Source organism: Cetorhinus maximus, chromosome 20 (genome assembly GCF_964194155.1).
Source record: "Cetorhinus maximus chromosome 20, sCetMax3.hap1.1, whole genome shotgun sequence".
Classification (NCBI taxonomy): domain Eukaryota; kingdom Metazoa; phylum Chordata; class Chondrichthyes; order Lamniformes; family Cetorhinidae; genus Cetorhinus; species Cetorhinus maximus.
Genome location: NC_135898.1, coordinates 46,204,201 through 46,230,277, shown reverse-complemented (window position 1 = coordinate 46,230,277; position 26,077 = coordinate 46,204,201). Strand labels below are relative to the sequence as shown.

The 26,077-nt window shown below is 41.4% G+C and overlaps 1 protein-coding gene across 1 annotated transcript in view; it reads right to left on the bottom strand.

Annotated features, from left to right (window-relative positions):
• The window catches only part of hectd2 (HECT domain containing 2), a 158,058-nt gene that overhangs the window by 114,253 nt on the left and 17,728 nt on the right, over nucleotides 1-26,077 (bottom strand). Inside the window, exons 2-3 of the mRNA XM_078565993.1 lie at nucleotides 18,079-18,208; nucleotides 1,237-1,375 (exon numbers count right to left, since the gene is read on the bottom strand). Of these exons, the coding sequence (XP_078422119.1) occupies nucleotides 1,237-1,375; nucleotides 18,079-18,208 (269 nt within the window). The remainder of the gene's footprint in view (nucleotides 1-1,236; nucleotides 1,376-18,078; nucleotides 18,209-26,077) is intronic.

Here is a 26,077-nt window from a genome sequence, read left to right as displayed (position 1 = left end):
TTTCTTGAAAATCATGCTACTATCAACAAATTTGTCCTTTGGTTAGGCTGGGATTAGTTAAATAACAGTGGGCTATAGCTAGAGCTGCAGTAATGGCAGTAACACCAGCGGACTACAACTAGAGCTAAAGCAATGGGCTGGATTTTCGTGTGGGAGATCCTGACTAAGTAGAGGTCCCCAGCCCTCACTTGTGAGAGCAGGACCAGTGGAACAATCTTCTGGGAGGCAGCATCCCATTTGGCTGCCTCTGCGCTCATCATTTTATTAAAGACAGCAGGCATGAACCCAAGGTTGGAGGCCTAATTTGAGGGCTGGGAGCTCTGGAGCCTTGGCAAGCCCACAGGAAGAGGTGGGCACTGTGGAGGTAGGTCAATGAGCAAGGATGCTTCAACATGGAGGTGTGCTTGCTGGCCAACACAGAAGGGCTCACTGTAGACTCATGAAGCCTGTAGGAACATTGGGGTGGAAAGGAAAACCCTTTGCAGGATCGGACATGATCCTGTCATTGGACCATAGAGCCTCAGTTCTGATTGCATCCCTCTCCCCCACCCCAGCCTGCGCAGCTAGGCCACCTCCAATGAGCTGGCAGTCTCCACATGTAGCAGTGGGGTACTCCGCCAATGGAGTTATGGTGAAGCTGCAAAAATCACCCCTATTTGGGGCCTTGACTGCCCTAACTGGCTGCCAAGCTCCATGGAATGGGCAGTCGATCCTGTTACCAGCCTGACAATGGAAAGCTCCCTGGTGGTGGGAACATGTCGGTCAGCCATCCTAATGTGGCCCTATCCTATTTTCCTGCCCCACCCACCCCCCACCCCTATTGTCTCCAGCACTGGTGAGCAATAGCTATCACTAGTAATTCCATTTTAAATTTCCGATTATTTGAAAAGGCAATTCATGTTTGATAGCAGCAAAGAAAATGCCATTAGATTTGCCACACAGGTTCTGGCAGTATGTTTCAAAAGCATTCGAAACATGTTCCCTCAGTTCTTGTGAAATTGTCCCACGACTCCAGTAAATTTCCTGGAACAAAAGTTTTATCTAAGATTGCAAGCCCAATTGCATATTAATGTTTTTTTGCTTCAGCTCATGTTTTTGATGTTACTGTGAACTCATAATAAAAAAAAGTTAAGTTAATAGTGCATTTTAAACAGCAAAGAACACAATACAGAAAGTGAAAATAGGAAAACTGATTTAAATACTTACTTCTAAATTCAGTCAGTTCTAAATACTTACTGAAATTCCCTCAGTGTTTTGGTACGAATGGGAAGTATAGGTTCAGGAGGGAATGGGGCTTTCATTTCAGGAGGCAAAATCTCTATCGAGATGCGTTGTTTTTGACGTACATCTAGGTTAATAGGTGGAAGCTCTCGCACTGTGAGGAGAGGAGAGGAAAGAAATATCATGTCACAACTAGCTTACAGGCTAATAATTTGTCTTTAATAATATTTTATAATGTGCCCAATTTTTTGTTTAAACTACAATAAGAAAACAATGTAATCTGGGCATAAATAACTTTGTCTCATAATTCAACATAGAGATATACTGAACACTTTTTTTTAAACAATTTACTATGCCCTTTCAAATCCGCAATGAGCCACCCTTAACTTTTCTCTCTTCTGCTGGATCCTTGCTTGGACTAACGTATCTAGTTGGACTAATGGATCTGGGTTGCACGCTTGTTTAGGGATGACCGAGTTGGTACCATAGACATAGCAGATAAGTAGACAGTTCTTATGTAGAACACATTATATTCAAAAGGAACTCAGCAGCTACACTTGTGAACTTACAACTATAACCCTGTCTCTACATGACAGACCCTTATTCTAGACTATGCACTACTGACAACTGACTACAGACTACTAAGGAAGCCTGCTCTACTCTGACATTGGATAATAAGATCATGTGATCTTCTATTATAACATTCTTCTTAAAGGTATATTACACATCAGATTACCACATCTTCCTTTGTTGTCTTCCTATTTCTACTATTTCTCTCAAGTCACATACCATACCAGCTTAAAGGGCTGACAGGCAATCTTGTTTCAATCATTGGCCAATACGATTATCAGTTACATTGAAGTTTCACAAAAACAACTTGAAGTTTATCCTTTCTTCCTTCATGAGAAATACCCAGCCTCAGTTAAATGTCTTTTCATGATGGCATGATTGTGATGAGGGAATCACTAGCCTACATCTACATCCCATCACTGCATGTCGTAATATGTTGGAGCTTTTAGTGGCTGATCACAATTAGCAGTGTTCTACATTTGTAAAATTTTCAAAACCATTCTGGCAGTTGTAATTCTGAGATCATTATTGATGTTAACTTCAACACATGGTCTCAGTTTGGTGAACCATTGCCCCATTGTAATGTAATTGGCAATTCAACAAAGTATTATATACTGCCAGATTAATATGTAGAACAAAACATACACGTGGAGAACGTGGTGCAGTAACAGATATGAAAATGTACTGATGAACCCTAAATTTGTTCTGATGACAGGTCATTGACCTGAAAGGTTAACCCTGTTTCTCGCTCCACAGTTGCTGTCTGACTTGCTGAGCGTTCTCCAGAGTTTTCTTTTGTCCCAACTATAACTGGTGGAGCAACCTTTAGTAGGGCAAAAGTTCAAGCACATGCTCAATTTTGCTGGAAAATGTTGATTTGCAAGAACTGGGTCAGAAACCTTTAATGTCCACGCAAAGTGCAGTAGGCATGCATAAAACCTGTGTTTTGAAACCACTTAAAATGCCCTTTATACCCAAAATACAAAGGCATTAAAGATTTAATATATAGTACTTAAATCCAATACAAAAATTGATATCCACTACATGTAAAACTTATTAAATAGAGTTAAAGCAGTAAATGGAGTAAAAAAATGACACTAATTGTTTGAAGGACAAGTATAAATCGGACTTGAAACTCAGGTTTACATCAAATCAGCTGATATTGCAGGAGATATTCTGACGGAATTTTTCAGTAGACATCATCACTAAGAGATTTTATCTTACGTTTTGGCAGGATATCCTACTCAAAAGATGGAGGATGAACAAATAATGAAATTTACATATCCTTACAAACTGCTTCTGTGGCCTAAATATTTGCAGAGTTGGAAGGGCTCTGTGCCTTAGCCAAAATGGCCCCAGAGCCCCAATTCCAGAAATCCCGCCCCTGAACAGCACTCTCGCCCACATTGGGGTGGTGGGGGGTGGGAAATAGGAGAAACAGGGGCAGACCATATTTCACACATCGGCAGTTCACGGAGGCAGCAGCACATTTAAAAGTGCAGCTGCCTTTGTTACAGGGAATTCCAAAACATGGCCCATGGGCTTAGACATCTGAAAAAAGGTCTAAACCTACTAGAGTTTATTTGGAGAAATCCAGGTGCCCTTTGGGATTGGTAAGAGTAGACATGAATGTGTGTGAAAAGTGGATAAGGTTAATGGAACTGTCAAGTCATTTAAAATCTCCTGTTCTTTAAATTTTGAAAAAAAAGTTGAAAAACAAAATCATGGTTACACTTTCAGTAGATGGCTGTTGACAAAAGCCTGAATATTATAATTATATAATTCATGCCACTTGACCACTTCTACAATCTATTATCACAGTATGGGTGGGGGGTGGGAGGGGGGCACGGGTTGGGTGGTAGGGTGGTGTTTTCTAAGTTCACAATTTGACTGATAGCTCCAAGTGGTCATAGATTACCCATCTTTGACGTGAGCCTATGCATATAAATAAGTACTTGAAAGAATTTAAATGTATTGAATGGGCTTTAAATCAATAAGAGTGTTTTTTAACATAGTGAAATCAGTAATAGATCCTTAGAACTTTATTTTATTTCATCTCACCATATCCCCTGAGGTCTGCCCATTGTGGATACTGGGTGAGTTGCCATGGAGGGTATAAGGGCAAAGGGTGGTGGGTGGGGGTTTATGGGTCAGCATGAGTTGCTACTAAGTAGGCATAGGGGCTATAAAGGGCCATGGGATGAGTGAGAGTGTCATGGGCTGCCTTGAGTTGCACTAAGTTGGTATAGGAGCTGGGGTGAGTAGTGGGGTATAGGTTGGCATGGAGTGTATAGGGACCATGGGGGTGCGTGGGCACATGAGGTGACAAGGGTTGGCATGTGGGTGGTGAGGGGGTGTGAGGGCTAGAGGGCTGTTTTTGTTTTACTGCTTTTATTGTAACTGGGACAAAGTCCCAGAACACTGAAGCAGCCCTTTTAAGCAGTCCACCTCAGCATTTGGTAGCTTCTGTAGTAGCATTTGTTTCTCGGGTCAGCAGGCCCAGCACCAGTTAGCTACCCACCCCAGAATGAAAATCTGAAATTTTGAGTAAGTTTCTCCCAAGTCAGGAAATTTCTTGACTCCGACTCTGTACTCCCAACTCCAGAGCAAAAATCTAGCCCTGCGTTTCGTTACTATTAGGCTACTGGTGCACTGGGAAAAAAATACCACGCTTGCACACACAAGCAGATGGAGGACCATTTCACCACCTTCCACAAACCTCTATTTCTTTAGATGATATAGTAAACATTTTAGCTGGTACAAATTGCTGGGACTACTGCTCCCTTGTGTAGTGAAGCATTCATTAAAAAAGTTAAGAAATGGTAGCAAAGAATCTGAACTCGATCACCACCAAGATGATCTTAAATTGAGTAGCAGCGAGTCCATTTAAGAGCCGCAGGAAATTAAACTACTTTGGCAGTACTCAATGTGTGTTTATAATGGTTCCCACCATGCCCGCCCCCCTTCACCTGCATCCCACCCACCCCTTCTGGCCTTTTCCCTATTGATAAATGCACTTACTTTGTTGTATCATGATGCCTTAATTCTTGGTAACAATGGAAGATGTGCATCAGACGATATGGCACACGCTGCTAATAGTTGGAAATCTTTGGTACTCAATACATCATTACATATAAAACTATTTTGAGACAGTTAATTGAAAATTGGTAACCAATTGTTATGACACAGCAGTTTGGTAAAGGCTGAGTTATTTACAATCCCAGAGGGAAACTTTAAACAACTGTCGTAACCTATATTTTCAATTGGTATGTTTTGGGTTGCAGCTCTAAATTCAGGAATAAGACCACCAGTCCTCGAGAGTTTTTTTTATATCAAACTAAATGAAACATTTATTAATTTACAACAAATTAGACAGATACACACCGCTACAAATTATCATAACTTTTAACAAATTCCCAAGTTAATCTCCACTAAGGCAAAAATTACCAATAGAATTAAACAGACACCAGGCAAAGCATTTTCACCTTATGAATTCAAAATGAGGTTCCTTTCAATTTGGTTCCTTTGCAGACAGTTGTAGGCTTACAGCTGCTTAGATATTACATGCCTTCACCCGCCCGCTACCGCACTTCGTGCAAATCTGGGACGATTCCGCCCAAAATATTTTGGTAACTACAAGTATTTATTTTGCACTGATATTAAATAAAACTTAGGCATTTATCAGACAAAAAAGTGTAACCAAAGTTCAAAGTAGAAATATCCTACGAGAACATGATAATACAAAACCATTCCTCAAATACACCGTGCATCATAGGTTCGAATAAATTTGGAACAGTTTAAATATTTCTCATCACTTCATTTCCAAGGCAAAATAGTTTGTTCTCAATTCAAGCACAAACAAAAACATATGGACCAAGCTGACTATTATTTAAAAAATACAATTTAGATTTGCATAATATTAAACTCAGTCAACTCAATTTTGTAGCACTGCCTTGAGATATTACAATGTCACATTATCAGACGTTGCTTGGCAAATCTAATTACAATAAGGATAAATATGTTCCTTCACTGGAGCTGGCTTTAACATGTTCTGAGATTCTTGTTGCTGTGGTAACGGAGTCATGGACTCACTGCAGTTCAGTTGCTAAGGCCAGGTTTGGAACCTGAAATCCTTTCTAAATGTATTTATAATGTGTCACACAGGGGCCATGGAAAGAGAATGTGGTATGAAATCAAAAATGGCATTCACCTCTAGGAAAAAAACCCTGTTACTTGGCAACTAATACACATGTATTCAAAATATATCTGTTTGAAATAAAATGTGTCCAAAAGTTCAGCTTGCGAATGACGAAAATAGGCATTAATTTAATCTCTTACACTGCCATTTCTAAGTAGCACTGCACATTTTGTGAATTTAAGCATAATTCAATTAGAGACTTTAAGGCCTACTAAAATTTATTATCTGTAAATACTGAAAGCAGTCTTAATGTGAATATTATTTTAACATCCACATTTCCACAGGAGCTAATAAAATAGTAGATTAGAGTGAACCAAGCACTTCCTGCATAATCATGCTTTTGAACTTGCACCAATGCTGAAATTAGTTGACAAAGGATCCTGCTCATGTGGAATGTTTGTACAATGCATATAGTGTCGTGTGCACACAGCTTTACGTGACACAAATATTGCCCAGAAAAACAATGGAGTCCTATAGCATATTAAACAACCTGAGCTTCAAACAGTTACAGTCAGAAAAAAAGTGAAGGTGCATCAGGAAGTTCAAAGTACATGATGTGACAGGATACAGAAGATCTGAAGAATTATTAAAAGCCCAGTTGACAGTTGAAAACAAGTAATCTGCATTTATTCTATATTCATCTTTGAAATGGTAACTGAAGGCGCTACAAATAATTTAAAACCAATCAAATTCATGGCATTTTTTCCCCCCAAAGTAGTTGGGATAGGAACCGTTTAATTTAATCCCAGTATGTAAACAAAATATGTGGATGTAAATAAAAGTTTTAAACGTTGCTCAAGTACAAATTAAATTCCCTCTCTCTTCCGATCACTGTCGCTCTGCTTGTCCACTAATGCTTTCTGTCTTGCTCTTCCTGTCTTTCACTCTCTCTCACCTTCTCTTATTGAGATCTCTTCATCTTTGTCCGTGACTCCCCATCTTAATCCTTCCCTCGTCCAAGCTTTTCCTTTCTCTTCTCAATATCTCACATTCTCTGCACACCACTCACACTCTTTTCTAATGTTTTTCTTTCTACTTATGTATGTTGCATACTCTCACATGGTTTCTTCCACTTTTTCCCCTTATGTCTAGCACTTATTTTTCTGTACAGCTTTGCTCTCACTTGCTCCTCTCACTTTAAACAAAGAGCTGGAGTGAGGCTTGGGGCTTCCAATCTCTGAAGACCCAGAAACCTTCTTGTTGAGAAAAGATTGTATCATTTGGCTGCCTATATATACATGGGGAGTCAAATTGCTAGGGAACAGGGATTGGAGCTGGAACTTGCCGAGAACAGAAGGATAAGTGGTTTGGCTGCAAGGTCAGGTCATCTGGTCAGGAAAGCAGAGATTGATTCCTGGTGACCACATGAATGATAATACTGTGTCATATAATTAACATGAGCCAATCACATCTGTGGAACATGGGAGATCTATATGGATAAAAATCTTTATTTTTTTCCTAAAGGCAGAATAAATGGAATTGCAAAATTTTAAAATGTTACAAAATCATTTAATAATTTCTGTATTTAAAATGCAGAATTGGTGAACGGAGCAAAGGTTGTGCCTCTGCTAAAAAGTGAACCAGAGGTTAACCTCAGACCTACAAAGTGAAACTCAAACTAGGTTTAAGGAGGAAAATTTATGGTGCGCAGAGAAAGAATGTTAAGATTTTGCACATGATCACATTCAGAGGAAAGCAAAGATTTAATTCTTGCAAAGTAGAGAGGCTGAGGTTGGGGGCTTGACATGTCACCGTATTTTCAGAAATGGGAACATTCTATTCAGAGAGTGGCTGAGTAGGTCAGCAAAAACAGAGTGAAGAGTACTAATAATCATTTAAAGGAAAACTGAAAATAAAAAGGAGTTTAAATCAGAGAAGATTAGGTTTAAGGTGATAATTATAGGTAGACAGTAAAACGTTTTTCAAAAAGTTTTTGCTTGTGGAATTGGTTGTTAGAATGAGGTTGGAATGGTGACTATGGGATCACAGTTAGCATAGACCAATGTTGGAGGTACTTTATATTACATTCTTAGACAGAATTTTTTTTTATACACATATATATATATATATATATATATATATATACTGACCTTTAGTTCTTTTTTTGTGCAAGCCAGAAGTGGTTCTATACTCAGCAATTGTTATGGCTTTCTTTACCATATTTCTCCACCAGCTAGCCCAAAAATGATCGATAAGGGTTGAATAGAGAAGACAGGAAGGTCAGCACTGTTTAGCATGTGTTTGGGGTCTAGACGGGGTTCTTTGGGGTTTGTCTGTTCTCCCAAAGTAAGCTGTTGAGACTGTAAAACAAAAACAGAATTACCTGGAAAAACTCAGCAGGTCTGGCAGCATCGGCGGAGAAGAAAAGAGTTGACGTTTCGAGTCCTCATGACCCTTCAACGGAACTGAGTAATTACTCAGTCAACTCTTTTCTTCTCCACCGATGCTGCCAGACCTGCTGAGTTTTTCCAGGTAATTCTGTTTTTGTTTTGGATTTACAGCATCCGCAGTAGTTTTTTGTTTTTATCTCTGTTGAGACTGTAGTTTTATAGCTACTCTATACATATTGGGAGCTCTGCATGAGGTCAGAACTTCTGCTCCCCAATCATGTGGTATTATATCATCATTATATCAGTATCATCTGCTTCTGATGTTAACCCTTTACTCTAAATCTCCCCCAAGTCTTCATTCCACTTATATACATCCCCAAGTCCCAAACATCTCAAGGTTAGTCTCGAGTTGCCTCGACCAATCTCCCTGATCTTGTTCTGATCTCTCCGAGAGTAATGCTCATCAGCAACTTCTGCTTTATAGATTAGCTTCAATTTTAAGCACGCCTTTCTGCTCAGTAAATATTCTTGATTCTAGATGACATAGATGTTCAATGATTTTGTTATCTTTGTACTTCAATTTTGTCAAGTGTTGACCTATTACTTTCAGTGTAGTCCCACCAGGACCCTGTAACTTGATAAGATGAAGGCTGTAGCGTAATGTGCTTAAGCCACTTTGTTTGATAAGGCAAACTCCTCCCCATGGCTAATTTAAACCCTGAGGTGTCCATCCACTTCAAGTTGAATGCTCCAATATTTATTTTCAGTTTCATTTACTTCCCCTAGGAAAGTTCTTTCCTTTTTCTGTGGTTCTTCCACTTCTTGTATGTGGTTGGCTTTAATACTTTTTCCTTCTTTTTGCAGCCTTTGTTTTAGATTGGCAGACAATTTTAAAATGTCCTATTTTTCCACAGTTGTGGCACTCTGCTCCCTCTGCTAGGCATTCTTCCCACTTGTGCAGGTTTTTCCCACTACAGCGGGAACATTTCATGATGGCTGGCACACTTTTCCCCATTTTTGCGGGCTTCTGCTTTGGCGTGCTTTCCCTCTTTTGACCTGCATACTGGATGGCCTCACTCATTTATTTCTATGGGACCTCACCTCCCCTGCTAACAAACACTATATTTTGCTTTCTGAGCTCAATTTGTCTCTCAATTTGTACTGCCTTGATTAGAGTTAAAATTTCTCTCATTTGCGAGAGACCTGGTAGAGCTTCTCTAAGATCCCAACTGCTATGCAGTAAGGAATCAATTCTTCCCTCAATATTCCATAGTTGCAATTTTCAGCTAACCCATACAGATCATTATTGAATGAATCCATGCTCTTGCCTATTTTTTTCTGCTTGTTAAATTTTGCCCTTTCTATAATTAAATTTTTGCGAACATAAATATGAATTAAATGCCTGCAGGACTTCTTTATAAGAAGTTGAAGTCTCATCGATTCACTATCTCGCTATTACTTTGTTGGCAATAGCTAAAACTGCATGGAATAACATACTGACCTTTAGTTCTTTTTTTGTGCAAGCCAGAAGTGGTTCTATATATGGAAAACGTCTTTCTCCAATTGTCCCAGTGTTGAGCCTGTTGTGGGCCTTCAGCGCTCCAGAATGGAGTGTGGATTCCATGCTTGTACTAAATCCTGGAACTGTTGCTGCTTCACTGGTGTTGCTTGTTGATTCTGGTCAGACTCTGGGTCTGTGTCTCGGCTTGTATCTGCGGCACCTGCGAGGCTGACTTTTTGGTGAGTTTTGAATCCATTCCTTTCATCCTCCTTTTAAGATCTCTTGATTTGCCAGGTCTGCAGCTGCTTCTGTGGAGATTTTTCCAGGTCTTTTACTCACTGCTTGTTGCCACCACCGCTGCAACCGTGTTTCATTGTGCGTTCAGAGTTTGACAGGGCTCTTTGGGGCTTGCCTGTTCTCCCAAAGTAAGCTGCTTGAGGCTATAGTTTCTTAAAACCATTACTCTTTATTTACAGCTACCACATACATATTGGGATCTCTGCATGAGGTCAAAACTTTTGCTCACTCCAGATCTGTTACTCAATCATGTGGTGTTGCATCATCATTAAATCAGCATCATGTGCTTCTGGTGTTAACACTTTACTCTATAAACACCTCAGCATGCTAAGAGCAGAGGGAATATTCCAGGGCAATGGTCTTCACTTTAGATAATGTTGAATCATCATAGAACATTAGATCCCCAATAACTTAGCCAATAGCATGTACACACTTGCATGTATGCTATGAACAAACTTTAGCTCCCCATATTAATACATCAACTACAACACAATATGTTTAGTTGTGACAGCTGAATAAAATATCTTCCCCAACATCCCAATAAGTTTGCCTGACAATGTCACAAAAATACTTTGAATTTGAGTGCTAAGCAGAAGAAAACTAGCTAGCTTTGGTACAGTGAAATTTAACTGCATTTCTCAAGCAGAGGTGCTGCAGAACAGTTTGAACAGCATAAATCAAAGGCTACTTCAGCTTTACGAGCAAAGAAAATTGAAGATTAACATTGACTTATGGCAAAACGAAAATGTTTCTGTCACTAAGTCATCATCTAGTAATAACCCGATCCATCTTCGGCAACCTCGATTCCATGTCGCTAAATGTTAAACTGAAGGCAGCTTCTGAGCAGAGGGCTTGGAATTTTGCAGGTTAAACTTTGAAGCCCAGTAAATGGGTCAGAATCCACCATCGCAGCTGAATTGAAACAATACAGTTTGAATATCAGGTTTTGCTATTCCTAGCTGCACAACACGGGTACTTACATGACACATTCCCAGTTTTATTTAAAGGGACAGTCCACAATGGAAATTGGAGAAGTCAGGGGATGTTCATGATGGATGTTGCACATAAAGCAAGGGCAGCACCCAGATTCAATGAAGCATCACTGAAATTACTGATGAGTCTCAGTCAGGAGTAGGAGGCTTATACTTTTCCTCATTAATGGGAGGAAGATACCTGCTGCTCCGACAGAGGAGGCTTGGTCGAGGTGAGCAGCAGCAGCATTATGCCCAGGTCTTCAATGCAGTGCAATAAACGGTTTAATGATATAACCAGGTTAGGAAAAGAGAGTACATTTGCTGAATCATCTACATCCTATGGCTTAAGCCACACCTCCCTTATTCAGTCTAACCAAGTGTAATGCATCACATGGCTCCTCAAACCCACTCAACATTTTATGCACTTCTCATTCACCACTACCACTCACCCCAATCATCCAAACCTTATGCAAGGTGATGCATGTGTCCCATAGTCATCCTTCCTGAATACACTGCACCATCATTAGGTGAATATCCCACCTTCAAGTCTGTTTCTTCCTTTGTAGGAAAAGGGCAGATGAAATACAAGGGAGAGGACCGGAGGCGGGTGCCACAGCTCACTTATGAGAAGAGTTCCTGGATATAGGTGGCACAGAGAGAGATGTCGGAGATGGAAAGACAGGGAACGTGCAGATAGCAGATTTACATATCTCCGACATTGATTCACCTGATTTTATTTCATCAATGATTGAACTATATCTAAAGAAAGAGAGTATGGTCATTGCCAAGATTTAAGCTTAATGACTAAATTATATCTTTCCTTTATCTTCCATGTACTTTAAATATACAGTATGAGTTGCAGAATATTCATGACAAGGATTCCTCAGATGACCTCATTCCTTCTGGGAGTGTACTGTCACATGGTGTACATATGTGTACCAGCACAAATATTTGCACTTCAGTGAGTCCAGTCAGGGACTAAGTTGGGTTTTCACCTGATGATTTGCAACCCACAAATGAATATTGGTAGTCACTACAGGCAGGGACAGCTAGGATAATCTGTCAGGAGGTGCAATCCTCTCCAAGACTGGGGCTACTGTGGAGAAGGAGAATGAGAGCTGCAGAGCTCTCAAATAAGTTCAAACAGGCTATGATCATGGCTGAGCAGAATTTAGATGTCAACTTGTTTGCTGCCTTAAATAGGATACCTTATTTATAGCTTTATAATGCATTACTGGTCGTCACTAATTTTGTTTGTATCAGGCTGGTAGGAGTGATGTGGTGCTGGCCCAGGAGAGGGCTGATGGTGAAAGGGAAAATGAAGTCAGGAACTCCACACAAAACACTCCCTCAGTAGGTAGCAGGCATGCTGCCTCGTCTCCCGATGACCAAGTCTGCCCTGCGCTGGTAAGTATTTGGTGGGTCCTCAGTGGCTCTAAAGCAAAAAGGGCATTGGCCAAAAGAATACCAGCAGTCTGAGTAGGGATCTGAGCAACCTGTTGCGACGTCTTCTGAAGCCACAGAGGTAACACCATGCGGAAGCAATAGTAAGCAAAACATTAAATTGTAATTCAAACTGGTCATTTGATAGTACAGAACTTGAATATTGCTGAAGAGAGGCACGTTGCCAAAGCTTTTTGTCTTGCACTCATCAGGATAAATGCAGGAATGTCAAATTTCAAATAATCACAGCAACTTATACCAAAGGAGGAAAGAGTTCCGATTTTTTTGGCAAGTTCAACTCAGATTGGCTGAGGCATTGCCATGGAGAAAGGATTGGGGAGCCATAGGCTCTCCATGCTCTGGGTGATTAAAAAACACGAAGTTTCAATATATTCCTTTTATTGCAGAGAATGAGCCCCAGCAGATGAATGTATGTCGCTTCCAGCAAACATAAATGAACCACATTGTGAACGCGACTGATTATCTTAAACTGGTTGTTAGCGTAGCTATTGGTGCACTTAGGAATTTTCAGCAAGTGCTGCCCAATCATGGAATTTAACAGTAGGCGTTTTGTTTGGGGTTCTGCAAGCACAGGCTAATTGAGTATGGTCTATACTCTGCCTATTCTGAACAGCTGGAGGAACATGTTGTTTGATTCAATCAGCCAATCATTGGGACAAATATCCTACATACCTGGCATCACACTGGTACTGAAATTGTAATTCACAGAGGGTATGCACATGGGTGTTTGGCAAAATGTTATGGCCTTAAGCTTCCTTTTTGCATAATGTAACATAAAATTTATTGATTAGCACCACTTCCACATCTTGCCCATTATTGCATTCAAAGTGCCAACTTGCCCTTACATTTGTTTCACAATATTGAAAAATGATAGGTCCACTGGGCAGAATATGGGTGAAGGACTGTTTACTGTAACGGGATGAAGGGTGTAAGGATGGGTGATGTTGGTGGTGGGAGTGGGCCAGAGAATTCCATTTTTTAATGTTTCCCCATTTGAGTAAACACCAGCTGAGCATTTATATCTTAAGTGCATCCTTTGCATCTCAAGCAGTAATGCAAGCAGTTGGTCTGGCAGTGGGTGCTCAACCTTCATCCCTCCTTCGCTATGTCCTCCTCTTCTAATGAGGAGGAGGTTCATCCTCCACCATCTGTAATCCTCTCTGCTGTTCAACATTGTGTAGGATAATGCACACCATCATTCTGGACACCTTTGAGTACAGAAGGAAGCCTTCCAGTTCTATCTAGGTACCTGAAGACCTTCTTCAACATCCCAATGGATTGGGATATATATTAATGACTTGGATGAGAGAAGCGAATATACTATCATCAAGTTTGCGGTTGACAAAAATAGGTGGAAAGGCAAGCAGTGAGGATAGCACAAAGAGTCTACAGAGGGATACAGACAGGTTAAAAGTGAGTGGGCAAAAACTTGGCAGATGGAATGTAATGTGGGAAAATGTGAGGTTATGCACTTTGGCAGGAAGAATATAGGAGATGAATATTATTTTAGATGGAGAAAGACTGCAGAAAGCTGCAGCACAGAGGGATTTGGGGGTCCTCGTGCATGAATCACAAAAAGCTAGCATACAAATTCAGCAGGTAATAGGGAAAGCAAATGGAATATTGGCCTTTATTTCAAAGGAAATGGAGTATAAAAATAGGGAAGTCTTGCTAAAACTATACAAGTTACTAGTTAGACCACACCTAGAATACTATGAATAGTTTTGGTCCCCTTATCTGAGGAAAGATATAATGGCATTGGAGGCAGTTCAGAGAAAGTTCACTAGGTTGATCCTGGGTATGGAGGGATTTTCTTATGAGGAGAGGTCAAGTAGGTTGGGCCTGTACTCACTGGAGTTTAGAAGAATGAGAGATGACCTTAACGAAACATGTAAGATTCTTCGGGGGCTTGACAGGGTAGATGCTGAGAGGTTGTTTCCCCTTGTGGGAGAGTCTAGGACCAGAGGGCACAATCTCAGAGTAAGGGGTCACCCATTTAAGACAGAGATGAGGCAGAACTTCTTCTCCCAGAGGGTAGTGAATCTGTGGAATTCTTTACCACAGATGGCTGTAGAGGCTGGGTCGTTAAGTATATTTGAGGCTGAGACAGACAGGTTTTTAATCAGTAAGGAAATCAAAGGTTATGGGGAATAGGCAAGAAAATGGAGTTGAGGATTATCAGGTGAGCCAATATATCATTGAATAGCAGAGCAAACTCAATGGGCCGAATGGCCTACTTCTTCTCCTACATCTTATGGTCTTACATCTGGTGGTTGTCTGGCTCCTTTTGTAGCACTCCTACACCTCATTCATTGGGTACCTCACAGGCTGCATGAGCCAAGTGTGAAGGAGTATTCCTGATGCCCCAAGAGCCAGCTCTCAAGTCTGATTCCTGGAACAAGTAAGGTCTGGAATGTTGGAGTGCTGCAGTATGAATGCATCGTTGAAGCTCCCAAGGAATTGGACGCACATCTGCATGAATCTCTTCTCGTGGTTCCACACCAGCTGCACTCTGATGGACAAATATTCCTTGCAGTTTATAAAAACTCCTGGTTCCTGTGTTGGTGTTACTAATTGCCATGCGTGTACAATAGATTGCACACTGTACCTGGGGAAATCAGTGTACCTGCTCATTCTGGTTACTGCCAGCACACAAAGTTTACATAACTCCCAGAACTGGCAAACAGTCCATCCATCACCTATTTTATGCATTTATATGTATCTGAATGAGAGATCCTGAAGATGTCTCCAGTAGCACACTGGATGGAACCAAAGGCAAAATGATTGAAGGCAGTTAATGCTTGCTATCAGATCCATCATGCAGCAGGGCTTCCAGGAACCTGCAGATGAATACCACCACCCAACATGGCAACTTCAGCCTGTGGAAGCATTGCTCTTCTAAGAAGTCAGGGAAACTGAACCTCTGTAAACTGTAGATTCTGTGACATCTGTAGAGCTTATGTGGCTCCCTCCTGTGCATGTCCTAATCTCACTACAGCCATCATTGCTGTTGTGGATGGGAATGGTTTTCCACTTCTGATGTGCTGTCGATACATCCAACATACCTCCTGTCCTGGTCTTATCAGTTTGAAAGTCTCCAAAGTTTAGAAAGAGCTGTATCAGCACAAGAGCTCTCTGCCAGCGTTTGCCAGAGGAAGCTGAGACATCAGCTGTAATAAATGAGCTTTTATTCAGGTTGGCCAATTACGGATTTGAATACCCACCTACCCAATTGCAGCTGAAACCTGCCTCTGTTTCACTGGCCAGTTCCTGAGCCATGCAAAACCTGAGCTGGGCAGGTTAAATTTAAAGCTAAGTAAAAGTTCATTGAAAGGGAGCTCATTAATATCTCCTAAGGGCATTAACAACAGCAATAATTGCCCACCCCCTGCTCTAATTAAACCCCAGCTTTTGGGAGCAGATTACTCAAGCACTCAAATACGCCTCTGTTAAAATCAGAAGTGGACACGTAGTAACTGAATTGCAGTCACAATCTAAAATTTGCTTCCCTTATAGCTGCCCACCCTCCCCCAGACCATCCATCCTTGTGGGTTAAAGTCCTTTCAATTTCTTCACTGACCCCTCTCCTGGTCTCCCATCCTCAGTAAACTGCAATTTATTCAAAGTTCAGCTACCTTTTCATTCGTTCCCATCCTTGTTGACCGACATTGACTCCCAGTACTCAGCCTGACATCCCATCCTGCACCTATTGTTCCTCAGATTTCGACCTTTTAGGCATTTTCTGCCCTCCACCCACCACCCTTCCGGTTAATCTCCTTGATCTTACTCCATGGAAATCCTTCTCCCCACTCCACTTCTTTATCCACCTTTCAACGCCATCTCAAAACCCATCTTATTAATCAAGCTTTTGTTCATTTCACACAGCATATCTTGCTGTCTTTTTTAAACTTTCTTTTATATAACTTTTTATTTTTTGCTGCACCCAAATCCTGACTCTAAGACCATCATAATCAGCAAGGAAATTATGGAGTTCTGGAAGTCTGAAGCTGGAATGCTTTTATGCTAATATTCCAAGATTTTTTTTACATTTTCTGCATATCAAAAAAAATTAACCAAATGCAGCGATACTAAAAACGCAATGTCTTCCAGGTTTAAAACAAAATTGAAATAATGGGTTCACTAAATAAGTCAAATATTGTTTAGTGTTATATTTCCTGTAATTTTCTGATTTTCCTCCATTAGTCCTTCCTGTGCCTCTCATACACTCTCTATGCCTCTCTCACACTCTCTATGCCTCTCACACACTCTCTATGCCTCTCACACACTCTCTATGCCTACTGCACATTGTTTTCATTGTGGTGTTATTTTAGATTCTTACATCCACTTATTTATCTGAACTTGTTGCACTGCAAATACACTCAGAGTGATGCTGTGGTGTCTCATTTTTGAATGAATCTCTCAGCTTCTTAGCCTATATTGCAGAGAAATCCCTGTGTTCCTAAAGCATTTATTTCTCTAGTAGACAAATTACAGTAATATTATAATTTAATGGCAAAATCTAAAGTAGAAAAATAAGGACACAATATATGACTTTAAAATTGGGAACAAATTACATCCACAGTCCCCGATCCAATTATCATTCGTCCTTCAGCCTGTTGTTGCACAAAGATTACACTTGGTCCTGACTCAGTATGCATAATGCCACTGGAAATTTAATAGCAATATTAAACGTCTTAGATTTGCACACACTTCCCGTTAATATTTTTCCAAATTATAAATTCCCAATCCATATTTAGAATGGAAACTGCTTACGTGTACTTAGCACACTGCCAATGCCTCCTCCAACTTCCTTTCCCTTCTTGAAGCAACTGTTAGAATTTTACTTTATAAGTAAAGTGAGTTAAATAAGTGCAGTTGAGAGGGGCTGGAATACTAATGCACTGCACTACAGTAAGGTGAGTTTTATTTGTTACAATTCCTCATGACTTCTCAAAATTAGGAACAGAGGAACACGAGGAGGCCATTCAACCCAGTAAGCCTGTTCTATTCACTTGGATCATGGCTCATCTGTATCTTAACTCCATCCACCCACCTTGGTTCCATAGCCCTAATACCTTGAGCTAAAAAAAATTCTAGCAATTTCAGTTTTGAAATTTTCAAATTGACCTAGCCTCAATATCATTTTGGGAGAAGAGACTTCTAGATTTCCATCACATTTAATGTGAACCAAATGTCCTTCCTTCTGTGCTGTAACAATTCTGTGATCACTCCTGAACAGCCTAGCTCTAATTTTAAGGCTTCTGAAAGGGTGACACAAATTCTGGGAGCAAGTTCAAAAGTGCCATCAGCAGAGTTCAGAGAACATGTCATCAGTTTGACCTTTGGGGGTACAGTGTGGAGGTCCCAAAAGAAAAAAAATCATTTGAAAAATGAAATAAGAATCACATTTCAAAACGGAGTTCGAATTATTTACAAAATGCTGCCAAACAGACAAAAGCACATTTGAACACAACCTCACAACAAGCAGTAATCAACATTAGCCTAGAGTAGACATTCGATTACCATGTTTGGCATTAGGTAAGACAGCTTTTGTGAGAGAACTGACGCCACCAATGGCTTCCTGCTTCTGGTTGATGGTGGAGATAAAGCTGCTAAAAGTTGGAAATTGGATTTTGGGGCCTCTTTCACCTCCCTGCAACAAGACAAGCAGAAGTAGCCTGATCAAAACTTTTTTAAGAAGTTAGTCTATAACAATTATTACAGTAATAATTGATAACATTTATGGCTAGGTAACTATTTCAAGTTACAGAGCTAATCCCCACATTTTACAGCCTTTCATTATGCATCATCCAAGGACATAAACAATTAAAAAATGTTGCAATGCAAAATGAAATGGAAATAAATCTGGTGCAAAATACAATATAATTACACTGTTCAATTAATCACAACCATATTATCACACCTTTTATGCTGTCTGCATGTCTTTCAGCACTTCTCTAAGTGGCTGTTACTTCAATTAATGGATGCCAGAAAGTGAGATTACAACTAAAATCCAAACTAAAGGGTTCAGAGAAACTTCAAGGGCATTTTTTCCCCTCATCATGGTAAACTCTAATATAGTCCCAGGAACATTCTGTAAGGAAGTTCCAGTTTTGTTACATTTTTAATTTGAGAAACCAACAAGAAAGGCAATGCCTAAAAGCAAAGCCAAAGTTGAAAACAGTGGGAAAGTACACTAGATAATTAAACGGTAGTTGTGGTTTGTTTACACCTACTATGGTTTTGAACTTGTAGACTTTGGGAGGAGTCAGAATATGTGACTGTACAATGAGTCTTGATTTCAACATAATCAGGACGCAAAGTTGAGACAAGAGCATGTAGCATGGTGTACTCAAATGTTTGTAAGAACAAGAAAGGAAAATGTCCTATCATTCAATGCAAGGTACCTATTTAACTGCATGTCCCCCATCTAGGTCACCTCTATCACACTTATCATTGGGTATGAAAACTCTAAGCAGAAGCTATAGACTGGGATAGAAATAGTGTTACAGGGCCAAGAGGATGAAGAATTTCTGAAGTGCATTCAGGAAAATTTTCTTGAGCATGATGTTTCTCGCCCAAAGAGGAAGGAGGCATTGCTGGATCTGGTTTTAGGGAATGAAGTGGGTCAGGTGGATCAAGAGTCAGTAAGAGAACAGTGATCATTATATCATATGGTATAGCTATGGAAAAGGACAAGAAGCAATCGAGCATAAAAATATTTAATTAGAGGAGGGCCAATTTCAGTAGACGAAGAATGGATCTGTCCCAGGTAAATTGGAATCAAAGATTTTCAGGTAAAATGTAACAAAACAATGGGCTGCCTTTGAAAAAGAAATGGATTAGGTACAGTTCACAGTATCTTTACAGTGCAGGAGGCCAAAGGGCCGATTAAATCTGCACTGGCTCTCTGAAAGAGCATTCCTAGTCCCACTCCTCTGCCTTATCCCCATAACCATGCACATTCTCTCTCTTCAGGTAGCAAACCAATTCCCTTTTGAATACCTCAAATCGAACCTGCCTCCACCACCCTTTCAGGAAGTTTGTTCCAGACTTCAACCACCCTCTGGGTGAAAAAGATTTTCCTCACATCACATTTACTCCTTTTGCCAATTATTTTGAATCTGTGCAGGCTACTGTGTGCTTGCACAGGAACAGGAGAGTGAGCACATCCTGAGTGGGGCACAGCCAGAGTGGGTATTCGGAATTTGGTGCAAATTGGGAATTCAATGTATGGGGACGAGGTGCTGTTTGCATTTTTTCCTTGCTATCCAACTTCTTAAATCTACAGAGTGTGCTGCAGCAGTAGTGGCTACAAGGAAAAGGAATCACTGGTAAGTAGTGGGGAAGGTATTTACTACTTTATTCGCTTATAGTTTAAGGTCTTTTTGTGGTTTACAGTTTGTATACTCCACAGTAATGAGGATCAGGAAAGAAGGGCCCTAGAGTAATTGACTTAAAAGGTTTAATCTAAAGGGATAAGTCATGGCAGGAGCGCTCAAAGCCATGGTGTGCTCCTCGTGCTCCATGTGGGAAGCTGGGGACACTTCCAGTGCCCGGGATCAGCATGTGTGCAGGAAGTGTGTCCAGCTGCAGCTCCTGGAAGCTTGTGCTTCAGAGCTGGAACGGCGGCTGGAGACACTGTGGAGCATCTGCGAGTCTGAGAGCATCGTGGATAGCACGTTTAGAAGGTGGTCACACCGCAGATGAGGAAGGAAGGGAATGGGTGACCACCAGGCAGTCCAAGAGAAACAGGCAGGTAGTTCAGGAGTCCCCTGGGGTCCCGCTCGCAAATCGGTATTCCATTTTGGAGGCTGATGAGGGCACTGGTTCCTCCAGGGAGTGTGGAAAGAGCCAAGCTTCTGGCACCACAAGCAGCCTGTCTGTACAGGAGGGGAGGAAGGGAGGAACAGCAATAGTAATAGGGGATTCGATAGTCAGGGGAGCAGATAGGCGCTACTGTGGCCGTCAACGTGACTCCACGATGGGATGTTGCCTCCCTGGTGCCAGGGTCCAGGATGTCACTGAACAGCTGCAGGGCATCCTGAAGGGGGAGGGTGATAAGGCAGAGGTCATGGTACATGTTGGTACCAATGACATAGGTAGAAAGAGGGATGAGGTCTCGCATCAAGAATTCAGGGAGTTAGGCAATAGACTAAAAAGCAAGACCTCGTAGGTTTTAATCTCTGGATTACTCCCAGTGCCACGTGCTAGCGAGCTCAGAAATAGGAGAATAGCACAGATGAATACGTGGCTTAAGAGTTGGTGCAGGAGGGAGGGTTTTAGATTCCTGGATCAGTGGGACCGTTTCCAGGGAAGGTGGGACCTGTACAAGCGGGACGATCTACATCTGAACCAAAGAGGGACTAACATCCTTGCGGGCAGGTTTGCTAGTGCCGTTGGGAGGAGTTTAAACTAATTTGGCAGGGGGAGGGGACACAGAATGTTAGCAGAATAGGGACACATCATAATACAGTAAAACAATGAAGTCAGAGGGAGTACAGCTGCAATAAGCTTCGAGGGAGTAAGGCAAGGCTGGACGGCCTCTACTTTAATGCCAGGAGTATTACAGGTAAAACGGATGAGTTAAGGGTGAGGATTGACATGTGGAATTGTGATATAGTAGCCATCACTGAGACGTGGTTGAGGGAAGGGCAGGATTGGCAGCTCAACATTCTGGGATATAGAATCTTCAGGTGAGACAGGGGAGGGGGTAAAAGAGGAGGAGGCATTGCATTATTAGTTAAGGAGTCAGTTACTGCAGTAAGGAGAAATGATATCTTGGAGGGGGCATCGAATGAAGCTTTGTGGGTAGAGTTTAGGAATAAAAAAAGGGCAACCACATTATTAGGTGTTTATTATAGACCCCCAGATAGTCAGTGGGAAATTGAGGAGCAAATATGTGCACAATTTGTAGAGATATGTAAAAACAATAACAATAGGGCAAAAATATATTAGGTGGTTTCAACTTTCCCAACATTAATTGGGATAGACATAGTGTTAAGGGCTTGGATGGAGTGGATTTCTTGAAATGTGTACAGGAGAACTTTTTAGGTCAATATGTAGAGGGTCCAACAAGGGACAGTGCATTGCTGGGCTTAATTCTGGGGAATGAAGCCAGACAGGTGGCTGAGGTGGTAGTGGGCGAGCATTTTAGCGATAGCGACCACAACATGGTACAATTTAAGCTTATTATGGACAAAGAAATCGACAAGTTGCAAAAAAAATGTTTTGGATTGGGGGGATCTGGCCAAGGTAGACTGGGAACAGTTACTTGTGGGGAAATCTACACAAGAGCAGTGGGGGGGTGTTCAAAAAGGAAATGGGGAGGGTACAGGCTCAACATGTTCCCTCTAGGGTGATAGGAAGGAGTAACAAGCCCAGAGAACCAGGGATGATCAGACATATTCAGGTTACGATGAGAAGGAAAAGAGAGGCTTTTAGCAGGTATAAGGGAAGCAAATCAGCAGAGGCATTAATGAAGTACAGACAGTGCAGGGTGGAGCTTAAGAAAGCAATTAGGAGAGCAAAGAGGGGATATGAGAAAGCTCTGGCTGGTAAAAGTAGGGAAAATCCCAAGATATTCTATAAGTATATCAATGGGAAGAGGATAACCAGGGAAAGAGTAGGGCCCATAAGGGACCAAGGGGGCAATCTATGGGTGGAGCCAGAGGACATTGCCAGAGTGTTGAATGAATATTTCACGTCCGTCTTCACTCAAGAGAGTGAGGATGAAGGTATCGAACTTGGGGAGAGAGACTGCGAGGTTCTTAAGCAAATTGATATAGGGAGTGACAAGGTATTGGAGGTGTTGGCAGGCTTAAAAGTGGACAAATCTCCAGGACTGGATGATTTGTGTCCCAGACTGCTGAGGGAGGCAAGGGAGGAGATCGCAGACCTGGAGATTTGTCCACTTTTAACACCTCCAATACCTTGTCACTGACCCAAATTTTTAATTCCTTTATGGCCACGGGGAGGTGTCAGAGGAATGGAGAACAGCTAATGTGGTTCCACTATTTAAGAAGGGTTGTAGAGATAAGCCAGGGAACTACAGGCCAGTGAGTTTCACGTCAGTGGTAAGGAAACTATTGGAGAAATTTCTGAAGGAGAGTATCTATCTCCACTTGGAGAGGCAAGGTTTGATCAGGGATAGTTAGCATGGTTTTGTCAGAGGGAGGTCATGCCTAACAAATTTGAATGAATTTGTAGTGTAGTTGATGTAGTTTATATGGATTTCAGCAAAGCCTTTGACAAGGTCCCACATAGGAGACTTATAAAGAAGGCAAAGGCACATGGGATACAGGTAACTTGATAAGGTGGATTCAAAATTGGCTTAGTTGTTGGAGGCAGAGAGTGATGACAGAAGGATGCTTTAGTGACTGGAAGCCAGTGTCCAGTGGCGTACCACAGGGATCTGTGCTCGGTCCCCTATTATTTGTCATTTATATAAATGACATAGATACTACGTGGGGGGTAGGATTAGTAAGTTTGCGGATGACACAAGGATTGGCCGGGTGGTTAACAGTGAGGTTGAGTGTCTTGGGCTACAGGAAGATATAGACGGGATGGTCAAATGGGCAGATAAGTGGCAGATGGAATTTAACCCTGAAAAGTGTGAGGTGATACACTTTGGAAGGAGTAATTTGACAAGAAAGTATTCAATGAACGGCATGACACTAGGAAGTTCTGAGGAACAAAGGGACCTTGGCGTGTGTGTCCATAGATCTCTGAAGGTGGAGGGGCATGTTAGTGGGGTGGTGAAAAAGGCATATAGGACACTTGCCTTTACCAATCGAGGCATAGATTACAAAAGTAGGGAGATCATGTTGGAGTTGTATAGAACCTTGGTGAGGCCACAGCTGGAGTACCGTGTGCAGGTTTGGTCACCACATTACAGGAAGGATGTGATTCCACTGGAGGGGGTGCAGAGGAGATTCACCAGGATGTTGCCTGGGATGAAACATTTAAGTTATGAAGAGAGGTTGGATAGACTTGGGTTGTTTTCGTTGGAGCAGACAAGACAGAGGGGCGACCTGATCGAGGTGTACAAGATTATGAGGGGCATGGACAGGGTGGGTAGGGAGCAGCTGTTCCCCTTAGTTGAAGGGTCAGTCACAAGGGGGCATAAGTTCAAGGTGAGGGGCAGGAGGTTTCGAGGGGATGTGAGGAAAAACCTTTTTACCCAGAGGGTGGTGACGGTCTGGAATGCACTGCCTGGGAGGGTGGTGGAGGCGGGTTGCCTCACATCCTTTAAAAAAAGTAGCTGGATGAGCTCTTGGCACGTCATAGCATTCAAGGCTATGGGCCAAGTGCTGGTAAATAGGATTAGGTAGGTAGGTCAGGTGTTTCTCACGTGTCGGGCCTCTTCTGCACTGTGATTCTGTGCCCTTTAATTCTTGATGTTCTCTTGAGTGGGAACAGATTCTCACTATTTACCTTGTACATATCCCTCAGATCTTGAATACCTCTATCAGGTATCCTTTCAGCCTTCTTTTCTCCAATGGAAACCATCCCAACCTCTCTAATCTATCCTCATTGCTACAGTTCTTCATCCCTGGAATCATTCCTGTGAATCCCCTCTGTACTCTCTACAATGCCTTCACATCCTTCCTCGAGTGTGGCACCCAGAACTGGATGCAGTATTCCAGATGAGGCCTAACTACTGTATTATACAAGTTCAACATGACCTCCTTACTCTCAATGCCCCTATTAATAAAGCCTAAATTACTATATGCTTTAACTGCTCTCTCAACATGTCCTGCCATCTTCAATGACTTATGTACATTTACACCAAGGTCCCTCTGTTCCTGCATCTCCTTTAGAGGCTCCCCCTTTATTTTATACTGTCTCACCATATCTCTCCTGCCAAAACGAATCACCTCACACTCCTCCACATTGAACTTCATCTGCTACTTGTCTGCCCAATCCACCAACATGTATATGTCCTTTTGAAGTTCAAGGCTATCCCCATCACAGTGGGTAACACTTCCAATCTTCGTATCATCTGCAAGTTTTGAAATCATGCCTTTCACACCACAATCTAGGTCATTAATATATATCAGGAAGAGCAAAGGTCCCAACACTGACCCCTGAAGAACTGCACTACAAACCTTCCTCCAATCTGAAAAAAATTATTTATCACTACTGTTTCCTGTCACTCAACCAGTTTCTTAACCAAGTGCCTACTTTCCCTTTTATTCCATGACCTAGAATTTTGCTCACAAGTCTGTTGTGTAACATATATCAAATGCCTTTTGAAAGTCCATACGCACCACATGAACAGCGTTTCCTTTATTAATCTTCTGTTACCTCCTCAAAAAATTCCAGCAAGTTAGCTAAACATGATATTTGAGGTACATTCCCACGAGCAGGGAAAGGTAGGGCAAACAAAGCTAAACTTCATGGATGACAAAAGGGATAGAAAGTAAGATGAAGTAGAAAAATGATGGTGCATATGACATATGTCAGGTCGATATTACAAGAGAAAATCAGGCTGAACATAAGTGAAAAAGGAAATGAGAGGCACAAAGAGAGAGCATGAGAAGAGATTGGCAGCTAACATAAAAGGAAACCCAGAAGTCTTTTATAAGCACATAAATAGTCAAATCATAAAAATAAATGATGGGGTCAATTAGGGATCCATGTGTGGAGGCATAGGGCATGCTTGAGGTACTAAATGAGTACTTGGTATCTCTCTTTATCAAGGTAGAAGATCCTGCCAAAGTCATAGTGGAAGAGGAGGTAGCTGAGACACTGAATGGGCTAAAAATTGGTAAACAGGAAGAATTAGAAAGCCCAGCTTGCATAAAACTGCTAAGTCACCAGAACTTTTGGGATGCAACTACAGATGCTGAGGGAAGGAAGGATGAATATTGCAGAAACAATGATCATAATCTTCCAATCCTCCTTAGATGTAGGAGTGATCCCAGAGGGCAGGAAAATAATAAGTATTACACTCTTATTCAAAAAAAGGGTGTAAAGATAAACCCAACCAGTTTAAATCCAGCAGCAGGAAAACTTTAAAATACAATGATCTACAAATACAATACTATAAATACAATAAAAATTAAGTCACTTGGGCACGTATAGATTATTTAAGGAAAGCCGACACATATTTGTTAAAAGGCAAATTATGATTAACTAATGACTAAGCTTTTTTGATGAGGATAACACAGTTACTATGGTGTATGTGGGCTTCTAAAAAAGGGTTTCATAAAGTGCCACACAATACTCTTGCCAGCAAAGTTGAAACCAATGGAATATAAGGGACAGTGGCAGCGTAGTTGCAAGCATGAGTGACAGGAAATAGAGTAGTGGTGAACAGTTGTTTTTGGACTGGAAGGTGATTTGCAGTTACAGCAAGCAATTAGGAAAGCAAATGGAATGTTGGCCTTTATTGCAAGGGCGGGGGTGGAATATAAAAGAAAGGAAGTCTTGCTACAACTGAGGTTTTAAATGATTACTTTTCATCTGTGTTCACTATGGAGAAGGACGATGTAGCTGTAGAAATCAGGGAGAGGCA